Genomic DNA, 15514 nt, shown 5'->3' with positions numbered 1-15514 from the left:
GGTTCATAAACAAATTCATCTCGGTCGACGTCTAAGCAAAAGTTATTACGTAGCTGCCAAAGCAAGCTAACGTGTTATTATATAGCTATACTCTAAGAGGTCCTAATCTGGAAGGGGAACCAGTCGGATTAATAAATTAATCTAAATACCAACAGCCTCCAAAGACGTAAATTTTGTTTTGTAAACCACCTTTATGCCATGATCTCACTCATGGACCGTACGAGGCGTTGTTCTGCACCACAACACACCCTATGCATATTGATTTATAGCTGCATACTGTATACCATCGTCTTGTTTGGTCCACGCAATCCTTCCAGAGGAGCCCGCAGATTCTTCTCGCGGGTGAGCATCCTCTCAGTCTTTGGTGAGTAGTCGTGCCAGCAACAAACCTTCAACAGCAGTGATCGGTCTGGATATAACTCGTACACAGCTGTGCGGTCCATGCATTAACTTGATTTTTCGGCTCATATTGCACCACATCTCAGAGGTCATCCCAGAGAGAGCCCTCACAGACTTCTAGGAATAGGCTTTTATGAGGTATATCCTAATGCGCCAAAACCCATGACTCGGCCAAGTCGTCATACTGGGACACGTAGCACGCACGGATCTTGCATGCGCAGATGTCGATGCACTATGATATCTATTGTGTAACAGATGAAAAATTATCGAAAGTGACTGCCGGGAATAAAGAATTCGCTGTAAGGAGAAGAAGTTTAAGCTGCACAAATGATTGGTGTTTACCATCAGGAGTTAGCTTCGCACGGTTTGAACAAAGAATATGTATCCTTGCATCCTTAAGGTCTTGAATCGACTGATACAAGTGTGGTGCAGTCACTAGAGCTGTGACTGCGTTTTTACAATCAGAAATGCAATTCCGGCTTCCTAAGGTATTTCACCCGAGACTGACCTGGGCCTTAATGACGTGCAGGAATTACGTATATATGCAGTTGGAATTGCGACAACGCTAAATCAGGTGTGATTCAGAATACCGCACTTGCCGGTATGTAGTCTCTGCGTGGCCGAGTAAGACCATTGCGATAATCCCACCACGGTGTCACAATATTCGCGATCCTTCCTAGGGGAGGTGGGACGATAAGCTCACCTTCGTGACCTGTAATCTTATCATGAATCGAGCCCAGAAAGTAGACCATGCGTCATCTAAAATTTTGGTATCGAGAAGAAGGGTCCACAGAAAGAAATGGAAGAGAATTTCATTTGCCTTATTACCTGGATCTACCCACGCTTATCAGACAAACAATCATTCCCTTGTTCCTCAGCCCATCTGACACCTATTCCCGACCAAAAGATCATCAGAAATGTCATATCAAAATATGATAATGTTATATTGTGGAACAAGCACGATGATAGTCATTTCCCTGGCGCTGCTGGTCAGGCTTCGCGATAAAAGGCATCCCTCTACTACCTGTCAGACAGACGACAATGTGATCATTATCACTGGCGGCTGCAGCGGACTCGGACGAGAGATGGCCAATATATACGGAAAGAACGGAGTCAAGGTGGCTGTCCTCGATATAAATCTTGGGGACAGCCCCAGCATCTCAGGAGAGACAATAAGGTACTACAAGTGTGATGTTGCAATCGAAGAGCAAGTTGAGCAAGTAGTGAACAGGATAGAAGTTGAAGTGAGTTCAGACTCTTCGACAATACATACACAAGTCTGATAATCTAACTTCGGAAGCTCGGCACTCCTACCATCCTCATCAACTGTGCCGCAACTTCAATTAACAAGCTCCCCTTCCACGAACTCCCAACTCACGCGTTCTCAAAGACCATCAACACCAACTTGATGGGACCAGTACACACTATTCGCACTATCCTCCCGCGAATGATTGTCAGTGAAAGGAATGCTAGCATTGTTAACGTCAGCTCCGTTGTCGCACATGTATATCCTGGAGGTCTGTCTGACTATACTGCGAGCAAGGCTGCATTGAGTGCCTTACATCATTGCCTCGATGCAGAGGCACGCTATTACGGGTATGATGGGCGGATTAAATTCTTTCTTGTGGAAGTTGGACAGATGGAGACTCCGCTTTTCAAGTGGGTGAAGACGCCATATGAAATACTTACCCCGGTGTTGAGTCCCAAATACGTTGCTGAAAAGGTGATTACTGCTGTTGAATCTGGCTGTGGGAGGCTCATTCGTTTGCCACGATATGCAAGCTGGGCGTGCGTTTATGATGCTCTTCCGACTGTGATGCAGCAGTATGCTAGACGCTTGGGGGGGTTGGACCGGGCTATGGCTACGTAAAGGATTGCAATTGAAAAATTGTGTACGTAGGATGCATATATCCCGCTCTCAATTGACCGTGTTTCTTCCGCCATTGACCCTGTTCCAAAGATGCCATAGCCACACGGCGTCAGGTAAGTCCACTCAGTTTACTCTATAGGCAAGTCGACCTACGGCAAATCCACTTCCTAAGTTTGCGGAGTTGGGTAATCCAGCTGAATGGGTATCTGACACCATACATTAGGAAGACTGTGTGCATCTCCTGAAACGCGTCCCCAGGATGATCGACCTCATGATTATCGGCAACGTCAACCTCGCGTTGCGCAGCCAGCATCTGTGAGATCTTCACTAAGGCAGAGAGATAGGTCATAAAGTTGCTAGTCTCATGACACGTTTAGTTCTTGTAGTCCATGCCCGGCGCCGCTATGAATGCTTTGGTCGGAACATTAGAAATACCTCCGCGGTTCTCGTGATACAGATAGTCCATAGTGAGGTCAAAGCAACGTGACCCAAATCCCCCGCCGCCCGACTGATGGTTTTCCGAGTTTGGTCACGGAGGGGCTTAAATTAGGGATTGGAGACTTATTTTCCCGTAGCTAAAGGAAGCGCGGGGCGGACAAGTATTCTCGATCAGGCCATTTATGAAAAGCAGGTTTCCCGGTTCTCCCGTCATGCTAATGTCCCCTAACACACAATCAAGAGAACTTCCAAGTCCTCCTTTCGTATGCTAGCATCGCCCGACGCAAAAAGAATCTATCAAAGCATTGCCAGAGTGCATCCAGTCCCTTAAGACAGTGGAAAAGATCCATTAAGGTATTGGACATAACGTAAAGTTTCACCTTATTCGTATATGTCCACATTTGTAACGCAGAAGCTCCGTGAGGTCAGGGTCCACAGCCAAGTTGTTCAGAGCGTCCTGGAACGCATCAGATAATTTCCGAGCTCTGGGGATTGTGAATGCTTAGCAAGTAATCTCTCCTCGCTCAAACTCGAACCAGGAATCCTGGGCTGTTACGTATCTCGAATCATGATCCCTATAGTCGACCCTGGTGACTAAGTTGACGCGAGCACTTTTGGTAGAGAGCTCTCTTTCCTTTGGTTGAGAAAGTATTAGATAGCAGCTCAGATGAGTCCATTCAATGCGGTGAATATTCCCACAGTAGGGGCCCCCATTAGAACCAAAGTTCTGTCCCCCAACGATGTAGGGAAGCAGATAGGATACTACTCGCGTCGCAGGGTTGGTCAAAGTTAAAGGCAGGATTCGCACTATGACTGAGCGGACCCGTATGTGCGTAGTTTAAGGTGTTGCGGTGAGATCTCGTATCGGGCCTATCTTGGAGACTCGTAGACACGTTAAAGCTCAATATCAGACGTGGAACGATGTTCAAAGCATTTTCTCTGCCTTTTTTCTACCATTTGTCTTCGGCCACACGTTGCAAGCTGTGTTCTTGGAGTTTCTTCCTATCTTTGTGGCAGCTAGTACCGAATAATCAAGGTCATCCGCAACTAGGTCTCTAGCGTGAAGTTCATTGTTTGGCCGAGGAGCAGATTCGTTTAGATATGGGGCGATGCATACTGGTCGAAGGGTACACAAAGAGGAGTAAGAATCGATGAAGGGAGGAGGAAAAAAGTAAGAAGACCATCGAACCAGCAGACAACTTCAACAAATTGAATTGAAGACTTACAAACTCCAAGGAATCCCGAAATATAAGAGTACTATATACCCACCACGGATAAGACTACTGGCCGTACAAAAATGCAATAGTGGAGAGATCCCTATTGCAATACCATGAGAACCTTTCACAGTGCAGGCTCAGCCCCTCAACAAAGAAGTACAGAAAATAAACCAATGTACGCCCAAATCCTACGGAGACGAATCCTTCTGGGCAGCTGTTCGGCTCTCCATGATGCTCTCCATGATGCTCTCGATTTGGCCCAAGATCCCATTAACATCTTTTTCTGTCGAATCCCATTCCACTTCGATAATCCGCTGATGGACAGAACTTCGCACAGATAAAACTGCGCTTAAGGTAGCCGGTGGCGAAACTACTCCCTCTTTCATATCCCACGGATCCAGCTCCACCCTAAGCCCATTTTCATAGGCGTGGTTAAAATTATACCCCCAGATCAGCCGTGATATTGCAATGTATAATGAGTTCTCAGCCATCTGTTTACCCGGGCAAGCTCTCCGACCAAATCCAAAGGTGCTCAAAGGAAGATTAGGGTCTTCAAGCCACCTTTCCGGTTTGAACGCATATGGGTCCCGGAAAACTGCATCGTCCAAATCGAGCGTCCAATTATTTGGAAATATAGTAGACCCTTCAGGGATACGATATTCCATAAATTCATCAGTCTTGCTCGGCGCATGTGGAATTCCCAAGGGCGCGATTGGGCGCCACCTAAGGACCTCCTTGATGAAAGCATTCACATAGGGAAGTCGCGGCATGTCTTCGAAAGTAGGCATTCGGTCATTCCCAACTAATTCATCAAGCTCCAGTTGTGCACGGCCAATGCATTCCGGATGGAGAACAGAAGCTAGGACAAAGATTTGAAGCACGGTCGCAGTGGTCTCGCTTCCAGCCTCATAGAGAGCACTCAGAATGTAAACAATTTCTTTGTTGCTAAGGTCCTTTTTTTCTTTCAGCGCGACGATATGCTTAGACCAATTCCACGCTGGGCTTCTTAGGCCTTCCAGCATTTGCTGTTCAAAAAATTGCACCGTCTGGGCATGCAAGCGAGCCCCAATCCTTTTCCATGGAGCGAAGCATCGAGGAATGTAATCCAATACGGGATATACCTCCACGATCATATTCTTGGCTTGGTCAGCAGCCAAGGAGATATTTTCAGTGATCTTGCTAGCTTCAGCTATCTCGTGCCGACCTGGTGATTCCAGCCGTTTCCCGTAGGCCAGTGCAAACATGACACTTGATGTGTAACGACGAAAATGCCCCACGAAGTCGCTTGATTTAAGCATGTCGTACACAATTTGCTTGCTTTCGATGTCTTGAAGGTAGCGATACGCTTGTGTTCGACGATTGGTCAAAAGCTCCCTTTGAATCCGGTGGTGTATCCGCCATTGATTGCCATATGGAAGTAAGATTGAATGAAGCCCTTTTGAAACATAATCCCCCGCTACCACAAACCGTGGTCTGGAGCTGTAATTGTTACCTCTCAACTCGAGGAGCTCTCGTGCAACCTTGTGGGTACCAAGGGAGATTGCGATGCGTTGGCCCAGCCGTAAACTTATGATTGGACCATACAGCTTGTGCCAGCGTTGGAGAGCCCTCCAGCGGTTTCTCCGAGGCATTTGGTGCAAGTTGCCTATGAATGGCAGCGCAGGCGGTCCTGGTGGCAGCCTTTGCTGCTTTGAAGACCATGCACTGGAAGACCAGCATAAGAATAAGGCTACTAAGAGGAAAATGCATAAGCTGTTCCTTGTTATGCCAAATGGGTTGAATCTGTCGAGACACCATTCATCTGAAAACATAATTGTCGAAGGATAGAGTACTATTTCAAATGAGTACAATTGAAGCGAACAAGATAATGGCGTTGGGATTTGGGAGGCCTGCTGACGATGTTGGATTGCGTATCAACAAGGGTGGATGATCAGAATGCCCAAAAGGGAGGCTAATCGTAATTCAAGGGAGTTAATAAATAATTCACCACTTTGCCACTGGTGATTAAGGCTATATAATTAGTTCCCAGAAGTGTTACACGAGGTACGGCGAGCAGCCAGTAGCGTTAACCATTGCCGTAGATGCGTACGGAGCTGTTTGGTATGTAGCTCGCATGAGCTGTGGTGATTGAATCAGTATGTGGGAAAACGACTCCTTCTGCAAGGCTCAGGCACTACGGATGAAGATTAGGCTCCGGGCGGGTCTTGAGAACGTCACCAAGCTCGGTATGAGGCCTGAAGCAGCATTAATGAGGGGTGTGCAGGAAGGTGAGAGAAACATTTGACCTTAATTGGTAGAGACTGCCACTTACTTTATCCAGAATGGGCACATTCCGGAAATCTACTAGAGTGAAAGTGATAGGAGACCCAACCCAGTTAATGGATAAACATCGTCATCTCAGTGGACGCACAGGGAATGGTCCTTGGGTAGCTGCTAAAGCAAGCTGACGCGTTATCGTGTGGCTGTGGCTATGCGCTGAGAAGGTCTAATCCAGGAGAGGAACCAGTTGAATCGATAAATTAATCTAGATCGATCCAAGTAATGAAGGAAGGGATCAAGAGAGCGTGGAGACAACATGCATACCGACCTACTGCATCGGCTACAGGAAGCAAGGAGAGGTTGGGGGAAAGCGCTTGGGGTTTTGATGTTACACTGGGAAGTAATTAGTCAGGGTTCCAGTAGAATCCCAAAATCATGTACGGAGGTTAACGATATATGAATGATATGACTAAGATGGTTTTATTAGTATTGACGTCCTTTGGTCATTTCGGTAAAATAAACTATAATTTATGCGTTTTACAGCTCACACCGCTGCAATTGGACTTTCTGTGGTTACAAATATATACGTACTACATTTGGGATGTCAGCGTCCGGCTGATGCGTGCTGGCTTTGGTTGCACAGCATGTTACCGCCCCACGTCTCGAGGGTAAAAAGGATTTATGTCGAGCGACCCACCCTCCTTAAATTTCGTAAAGTAAATTAATATCTTTAGCATTGCGGTTGTCGTAACATTGTGTATTTTAGGCATCTATGGGACATTTCAACCTTGCTCCCTGACATTCGTTCTTTTCTTCATGTCAGTAAACCTCTCCATCCAAGATTGGTTCTGCTTGGTACTGTTCTTGATCTCATTCGTCTAGGGATCACTAGCATACACTGTCTCAGCTTGCTCTGCCACCAATCCCTGCTTGGTAGCATCGTATTTTAGCATGTAGTGGAGTTCAAGGCTGCTGTAAGATATTCGTAATTCAGATGGAATGCTCTGGTTGTGTTTTCGAGAATGGGGGAGAAGGCGGGGGAAGGACCCAAGGCGTACTTCTGACCCACCTGGCTAAATCACCAGATATCTTGCCCATCGTACTTTTCACTTGTAGCCGTTGTCCTTGTCTGCATATTGGGTGACGAAGGCCAGGCAATAGCTGTAGAGGGCTGACCTTGGTATACCAACACAGTTCCCCTTGTTTCTTATGGTTCCTACCCTCTACTACCGCTTTTATTCGTCTCTTACATCTGGAACCATACATGCAAACTGACCCTGATCTTCAGGACTTGGATCGTATGTAAATATAAGCGACAGCCGGAAAGTACTATGTTAGCTCTCAACCCCAAAAGCTCGACCTATTGCAGTAGAATCCATCATAAGCTCCAATACGCGATACTCCCCCGGCCTTTTACTCCCCGACTAGACTGTAGTCCCTCTCCGTCTATCCAACTTAGCAACCAGCCAATTCCGCAAGCCAACCCCGACTGAAACATTGAGTCACTGCTCCGGTGATGGGCGGGAACATGGAAAGATCTACGACGAGGATCTGGGTTTAGATAACACCTGCGATTGTTGTGCCTGCCGACGGTGGTTCCGGCCGCGATCTAACTGACATCGTGCTGGATAAGGAAGCAGTTAAAACACAAGAAGCGTGGATATTAAATGCGCGGCGTCAGTTTGATCAGAAGCGGGCCCTTTTCCCAGATAATATAGGCCCGTTGATTTGCCCAGCTGGAGCATTGTGCTGACAACTCTAAATCAAACGCCCATATCAACCGCGCAAGGACTAAACTGGCCTCCCCAAAGGCCAGACTGCAATATTGAATCTCAATCAGCCTTCCACTCGACATCGTCCACAAAGAGAGGCAACTAACTTTTTTCCCGGACACGCTCGTGGGCCCACCGAAAAGGGCTGCATAGCACCTTTAACATCGTTATCACCAAGGCCGTCATCAAGCCAGCGGTCCGGAAGAAACATTTCAGGGGCGTTGAAATTGGATGAGGACCGGTAGGTCGCCCACGAAGCGACAGCAACGGATGTCTGTTGAAGTCGGTCATATTCCATATCGATAGCCTATTATAGAGAGCTTCTTTACCTTCTCTGGCACGAATTGGCCCGAAATTATAGCTCCCCCAAGCGGTACAACGCGCGGCATGCCGAGCGGTAGCGGCGGATACATCCGCAATGCTTCTTGGAGCACGGCCCTCAGGTATGCCACATTCGCTAGAGACGAGAATGTCATCTCTGCCGGCGAGGAGAAACGGTTCCGGATTTGGAACGTAAGCTTCCTGTACACCAGCGGATGCTTCAGGAGAAAGAATGTGCAGCCAGACAACAGAGTTGCGGTAGTTTCACTACCTGCCATCATTATGAAGCTGTGATTGGACAAGACCTCCTCTGTGGAAAGGGTCGAGTGAGGGCCTTTGTTAGCTCGGAGACAACTGCTAAATGTTGGCGAGCTCGAGTCCGATCCCTCTCCCTCAGGAATCTTAGAGGCGATGCAACCTAACTTTTTGCTCCGATGGTTGAGAAGATCGCGACAGAAAAGTCGCACTGCGGCTTTGATAATCCAGGAAAGGGCTGGAAAGTACTTGGACTGACTGAGAAAAGCCCATACCTTGATCGACCCGAATAGCATGTCCACCCACGGGTGGTTCGTTCCATTTTCAAGGCAGCCGAGAGACTGGCCAAAGAGCTCATAGGCCATTAAATCGAACATGATATAGTTATACCATTCTGTCAGGTCCACGACACCACCGTCCGTACTTGTACTGGTATGCTGGAGCTTTTGAATGAGAGAATCAACAAAGGGCCTCAGAAGGTGCTCATGAGACTTCATCGCGGGCTCTGAGAATGCCCGGAGAATTGCTCGCTTCTGCCGACCGTGGACGCCATCTGGAGCGACAACAACACTTGGGGCTTTATTTTTGGACGTTTGATAGAACCGCATGTCTTTGGGGAAGTTCCGCGAGTAGCCATGGATGTCTTTCCACGCTTGCTCGGTTCGATAGCTTAATTCATCTGGAGCAACACGGACGACATCCCCGTACACATCATGGAGCTGTCGGACCCGCCTATGTAGTGTGCCTTGGGCGTAGGTCACCGCGTAAGGCAATCTTGAAATTGTCCAGAAGAAAGGACCCGGGTAATGACTAAGAGGGTGACGGAACCGATTCGAATATATTCTCCACGCCGTGGCTAAAAGAGCCTATCATCCACTGGTTAGTCTTTTGGAGGGTGTTGTTCTGATGGCTTGGAAATACTCACTAGAAAGAGTAATTGGTAAATACCGTGGGAGACACTCATGAAGGCCATTGGAAGAACGAATATGACATGAAAAACAGCTTTGCCTTGTTAGGAGTTGAAGAGCAGCTGCGCTCTCAGACGACTACCACACGTTCAGCAGATTATAACTCGAAGTGGTTCTAATACAATTTGGAGCGATCAAAATCAGGGCTGTTCGGCGTCAGCTAACCCGCTGTTACACAGTATTGCGCCGTGATCGTGTCGAGGACCCAGTATGGATACGGTACGCATATTCTTCGCTGGTGTGCAGGCCACGTCAGCCAGCCTGCATCAATGTTGCCACTCTTTCACGAAATTAATTAGAGTACAGTGTTTTCAGAAGCCCTCCTGACCGCTGTTTCTCTATCAAGGCATGGCGGTCAATGGCATAGGAAATGCAAGGAAATGCACTGCAGGAAACGAGGAAGCAGAAAGGCGATTACTGGGATGGAGAGGCAGGGAAGTGGACTCTGGGGCGAAGACTTAAAGCATATTTTTAATCGCGTGACGAATTATTCTCAGTGTCTTGACATCGTGCTAAGTGTCGAGTTGGATTTAAATGTCATGAAGTCCGCCTCCAACCACACAGGCAATTCTACGGACGAAATCCACTGCCCACTCTCCATATCAGTCCCAGTTCTTTCATTGCAGATTAGGCTACTAGGTGCGTACTAGTAGGGCTCACTATACCGTCCCCTTCAGCAACTTCTAACACTCTCACTAGCTTCGTCGACTTTAACCAGCTACTGCCACCATGGTCTCTATCAATGCGGCGAATCCCAGAGTAACGACCATTCTGGTTGATCTCGGGGGTGTATTCATGCATCCACAGCTGGAAAGCAAGCTGGCGACTCGCGAATCGGCAATATCCTTGCGGAGAATCATGTCGACGGCAGACTGGATGAATTACGAAGCGGGACAACTGAGTGATCGAGAATGTTTTGATCAGCTCGCCAAGGAATATCACTTTCAAGCAAGTGACCTGGCACAGGTAATCCGAAATTTTCGCGAAACTATCTGCTATGATCAGGCCACTGCTTCTATCTTCAAAGAAATCAAGCACTCTGGGACGCGCATCTTCCTGGTCTCCAACATATCAAAGGAAGACTACGCGGCCCTCCGTCACCGCTGGGACGATGAATTCTGGTCCATATTTGACCGCGTCTTTACCTCATCAGACTTAGGCGTCCGAAAGCCCAGTTTGCGGTTCTATCGTCATGTCCTCCGAGCGACGCGGGCACTACCACATGAAACATTCTTTCTAGATGATAGACCCGAGAACGTGCTTGCTGCACTCTCCGTCGGGATGAGAGGGACATTTAACATGTCAGAGCTCTATCGGACACTGAACAACTTGGTTGGCGATCCTGTACAGCGAGGGCTTGGATTCTTGCGACGACAAAGGGGCCACTTTCCTACAACTACGCAACACGGCGAGCCAATCGCTGAGAATTATGCTCCTCTTCTGATCCTGGAAGCGTTAAAAGACCAGTACGCTTCGTTCTTATCCTGATGCTCACAGATTACTGACCCTGATTGAATAGGAGCTTGGTAAATATTAAAGCCCCACCTCGATTGTGGAACTTCTTCAGCGGTCAGTCTGTTATTACTACTCTGTCTATCTACAAGGGTGTCACTGAACCAGTTTCAGGAGATCCGAAGTACACAAGTGATGCCTATCCCGACGACTTGGACACGACGTCCCTCGGCCTGCTGACGATGCCCCTCGATTCTGAAATAGTCCACTCCATCTTGGATGAAATGCTTGATTACATCGACGAAGACGGCAACGTGCAGGTTCGCTGTCAACTTCCTCCAAGCCAGATCACAGTAGTAAAGCTAACTTGACACACAGGCATACTTCGACAAATCAAGACCACGGGTCGACGCAGTCATAGCCCTCAATGTTCTGACACTATTCCACAAGTACGGACGTGGCCACGAGCTCCCTGACACGACAGAGTGGATCTACAGCATTTTGCTTCATAGGGCATATATTAACGGTACCCGCTACTATCCCAATGCAGAGTGGTTCCTCTACTACCTAACTCGACTTCTTCGAGTGTCGAGTGATCCGACACTCAGGGAGAGGATCGAGTCTCCTCTCCGGGCGCGTGTAGCTGAGAGGATCGGCGCTGCCGGCGATGCGTACTGTCTGGGAATGCGAATATTGGCGTGCAATTATCTCGGAATTGAGAATCATCTCGATCGCCGGATACTCGCCGAAATGCAGCAAGAAGACGGCGGCTGGGAAGCTTCCTGCATGTATTTGTTTCCCGGAGCTAAACGAGAGACCGGAAATAGAGGAGCCAGCACAGCATTTGCTGTCAAGGCCCTCAAGGAAGGACCTATCTATCGGAACAGCAGCATGGGTATTACCGGGGCAGGAGATAATATCCCGCGCTAGAATTAGTCATCTACCTAGGTCCAGCTCCAAATTGCCAGTTAAGGGGCTACATAGCAATCCGGACATGTTGATGATCTACTTCTAGTAGCTGGCGATAATTTGGGTGGTGAGTGAAACATCCAAGACACGGAACTGTTAGCAAGACTCGTCAAATGTGACGGGCCAGGACCCGGCAGTAAACTATGTGCCATAGTCTTTTAGATACCGTCTTGGGACAAGGATCCCTAGTGGGTTGCATCACCAGGTTCTAGAGGATTCTGCCCGAAACTATTCCAGCGTCCTTTAATTGAGCCCTACCGAGATCTCCCTAGTAGTGTAGCAGCAATAGGCGGCCAAGCTCTCTATGTTGTATTGTAACAAGAGTCGCTTCCCGGTTCGTACAGCACTCGATTCACGGAGGGTCATATCTGCAGTGGTAGACTACGCTTCTACCGTCTGGATGCACGCTTGCAAGGACAAGGCCAGCGGACCGATCAACCGAGTTCAAAGGGTGGGAGCGCAAGCAATTATAGGGACGTTTCTCACAGTTGCGACTAGCGTTGCGGAGGCGGAGGCCCACATTGCCACTGCACAACACCGTTTCTGGAGACGGGCCGTGAAGATGTGGACCGACATGCATACCCTGCCAGAAACCAATCCTCTCCGCAGGAATACAGATAGGATCAGGAAGTTCAGAAGATACCATCGCTCGCCGTTGTACCACGTAGCGGATGCGCTTAAGCATATCGACATGGAAACACTGGAAACAATCAACCCGTTTACGTTGGCCCCATGGGAGGAACGCGTGCAGACCGATGTTGATGAACCGCAAGAGCCCCAGACCGAAGCGGGCGGATGCATGCAGGTCGCGGTCAGCAGCTCGGCGCGTAACGAACTGGTGGGATTTGGCGGGGCAATCGAAAAGCAGCCACCTCGCTACCGAAAACTGAAACTGAAGACCTTCTCGGTCACACTGGGAGTCAGAGCAGAGCAGAACCCATACTCCGCGGAATTGGCAGCAATGGCATACGTGTTGAACTTGCCACCGGCATTGAAAGGATACCGAATCACGCTGCTCACGAGTAACAAAGCAGCAGCACTCACGCGGAGGAATCTTCGTCAACAGTCGGGCCAGGGACACGTCAACCAAATTTACAAGCTGATCAGAAGGCTAGGGAGAACCGGAAACCGGATCAACATTCGTTGGATCCCTACCAGTGAAGAGAACAAATTGTTGGGCCTGGCGAAAGAGCAGGCCAGGACCGCGACCCAAGAGGATGCTCTCCTCCAAGCACGAGTTCCTAGGATGAAGTCAACAACCCTGAACATCACACAGTCACATGTAGCCACTGGGAAAGGCCTGCCAGAGAACGTTGGGAAACACGTCAAACGAGTGGATGCAGCACTTCCAGGAAAACACACTCGACAGCTGTATGATCGCCTATCGTGGAAAGAAGCAAGCGTGCTGGCTCAACTCCGGACTGGCATGGCAAGACTCAATGGATATCTCTATCGAATCAACGCGGCAGAGACGGATCAGTGTGCATGTGAACAAGCGAAAGAGACCGTGGAGCACTTCCTTTTTCGATGTCGGAAGTGGACTGCGCACCGGACGGAACTGCTACAATGTACCCACACCCACCGAGGAAATATATCCTTCTTCCTAGGAGGAAAGTCGCCTTCCGATGATCAGAAGTGGACGCCGAACTTAGAGGCGGTACGGGCCTCAATACGATTCGCCATCGCCACGGGCCGACTCGAGGCCACCTAACCATGCCGACGAACATAAATCACCCCCTTTCGCCGATCTAACCCACCAACCACCTCGTGTTACAGATAGTAGACGCGCTTTAACTGCCGAAAATAGGATGTTGAACACTTGGAGAACCGCCTTCAAGCCAGCCTACTAACAAAATTACTAACCCACGAGGATCCGCTGCGATACGGACAACTGAGTTGACATATACTGCAAGGCTTTATGTATGGGCTCCAAGGAGACACAGTACTATATATATTATGACATGTATAGTAGATCAGAGATAGTTGCCCTTTCGGCTTAGCCGCCGGGCGTTAATAAATTGTGTGTGTGTGTGTAGTGAAACGCTAGCACGCCACCTTTCACAATGGAACAATTCATTTTTCCGACCGAAAGGCGTCGTTATTCGCCTCGATCTACACGGTGGCACTTGGGATTATTTGGATGGGATGCGACATGCGATGACATCTGCATCGTTCACTGACAGAGGCAGATCAGAAGAAGCCATACAAAGAGCAGCCAGAATCGTCATCATTCCCTTGAAAATATGACAAACGCATCTTGCCCTTCGTTTTCCCATTGCATAATACGAATATCCTCCTCCATGGCGGGGGATAATTGTGACGCTATGGATAATTATTTCCGAATTGTGTTATCCTTTTGTTTGTAATAGCGTCTTTCATATCGCTGTCTGACGGTAAATCTAATTTCGGATATTACTATACTACCCAGTCCATGAACTCGCAGTTGTATCCCTGTCTCTCGTCGAGCAATTTTGGAAGCATTTTCTTGACAAACTGGAGGAATCCCCTAATCCATTAATGAGAGCCTCTTCGCTAGCGCGGTACCAGATAAGGCACAATTGGGCGCTATAAACACAGATGGGATAGCAGAAAAACCGGAAAGTAATATGTCTAGCTACTGCTCTGGACAGCAATGTGGTTGGGAAGCCAAAATTATTATTTGAGGGACGAAAATACGGAGAGCTGGCGGTTGGAGGTCAATTAAGCAACTTTACTTGCATGAGTAATTCGAAGCACTACGTAATAATATAATGATGTTAGACGACAATATGAACGTATTACCTTAGAGGACGACCGTCATTGTTTGTATGTTTGAGGGCACTGTAGTAACTTAATAAATAGGTAATTAGATAATGGCAGGGAGGGTGAAGCTCAGAGTCAGATTCGACGAAATATATAATCTGCTCAACCGAGATTCAACGTAAACAGTGGTTTTATTCACTTGTTTAGCACAGCAAACGCTCGAAGACCTCAGATATGGACTAATAAATCAAATTGACAGGCTAGGCCAATCGAATCACTGAAAAAGAATCACTACCAATTGACCAGGGTTAACTACCTGTCGGATCACGATCACCACTCCCCCCTCTTTTACAATCTGGTCAGTAAAATTCACTTACCAGCCCCCTGCGTTTTCTGTCCGCAAATCTTACCTTTCCGCTTTCCAGCCACATTGTATTGTTCCTCTTGACCAGAATAGTGGTTCCCCAGTGTGTTCTTTCCCTAATTTTTTATTAACCTTTATGCCTGACTACGCAATTCGGACGTTCAACTCTCATCGTCTCTAACCTTTCTTTTGCCGCTACAATAAACGCACAGCCTGCCAGGTAACATAATCATATACACAAGGGCTCGCGATGACAAAGAGGGTGGTGAATTGAGCGATCATTTTGTTTTGCGCAGGACTGCCGATCTTTTCTTGTTTCACAGCACATAAGTTACCGTGTCTGTTCATAGAGAACGTACAAACGTGAAGTAAGAGAAAACTGCACACATTTGATATCTTATCTATTAATAGCAGCTTTGGCATTCATCTTGTCCATTAGAAACAGGGGGACTATGCAACAAATCGACTACCTGAATTAATGCAGTGCT

General features: G+C 48.0%; 4 protein-coding genes across 4 annotated transcripts; 2 read left to right on the top strand and 2 right to left on the bottom strand.

Moving 5' to 3' along the window:
- Positions 1 to 1361: 1361 nt before the first annotated feature.
- Positions 1362 to 2269, top strand: N7446_004008 (uncharacterized protein; the record flags this gene model as incomplete). Its single annotated transcript, XM_058512757.1, has 2 exons — positions 1362 to 1643; positions 1700 to 2269. The coding sequence occupies 2 exons, from the start codon at positions 1362 to 1364 to the stop codon at positions 2267 to 2269; spliced, it is 852 nt and encodes a 283-aa protein (XP_058374086.1).
- A 1843-nt stretch (positions 2270 to 4112) lies between these two features.
- Positions 4113 to 5555, bottom strand: N7446_004007 (cytochrome P450; the record flags this gene model as incomplete). Its single annotated transcript, XM_058512756.1, has 1 exon — positions 4113 to 5555. One exon carries the CDS (start codon positions 5553 to 5555, stop codon positions 4113 to 4115), a length of 1443 nt encoding a protein of 480 aa, XP_058374085.1.
- Positions 5556 to 7846: 2291 nt separating this feature from the next.
- On the bottom strand, positions 7847 to 9495 carry N7446_004006 (cytochrome P450; the record flags this gene model as incomplete). The annotated part of the gene is made up of 4 exons (XM_058512755.1): positions 7847 to 8000; positions 8063 to 8229; positions 8285 to 9397; positions 9457 to 9495. 4 exons carry the CDS (start codon positions 9493 to 9495, stop codon positions 7847 to 7849), a joined length of 1473 nt encoding a protein of 490 aa, XP_058374084.1.
- Positions 9496 to 10228: 733 nt separating this feature from the next.
- N7446_004005 (HAD-like protein) lies at positions 10229 to 11881 on the top strand (the record flags this gene model as incomplete). The annotated part of the gene is made up of 3 exons (XM_058512754.1): positions 10229 to 10965; positions 11019 to 11271; positions 11330 to 11881. 3 exons carry the CDS (start codon positions 10229 to 10231, stop codon positions 11879 to 11881), a joined length of 1542 nt encoding a protein of 513 aa, XP_058374083.1.
- Between the last annotated feature and the right edge of the window lie 3633 nt (positions 11882 to 15514).

Source organism: Penicillium canescens (assembly GCF_028828765.1).
Source record: "Penicillium canescens strain IBT 15451 chromosome Unknown utg000003l_segment0_segment0, whole genome shotgun sequence".
NCBI classification, from domain to species: Eukaryota; Fungi; Ascomycota; class Eurotiomycetes; order Eurotiales; family Aspergillaceae; genus Penicillium; species Penicillium canescens.
Note: the sequence above shows the minus strand (reverse complement) of the source record. Positions and strands in the feature narration are given on the sequence as shown.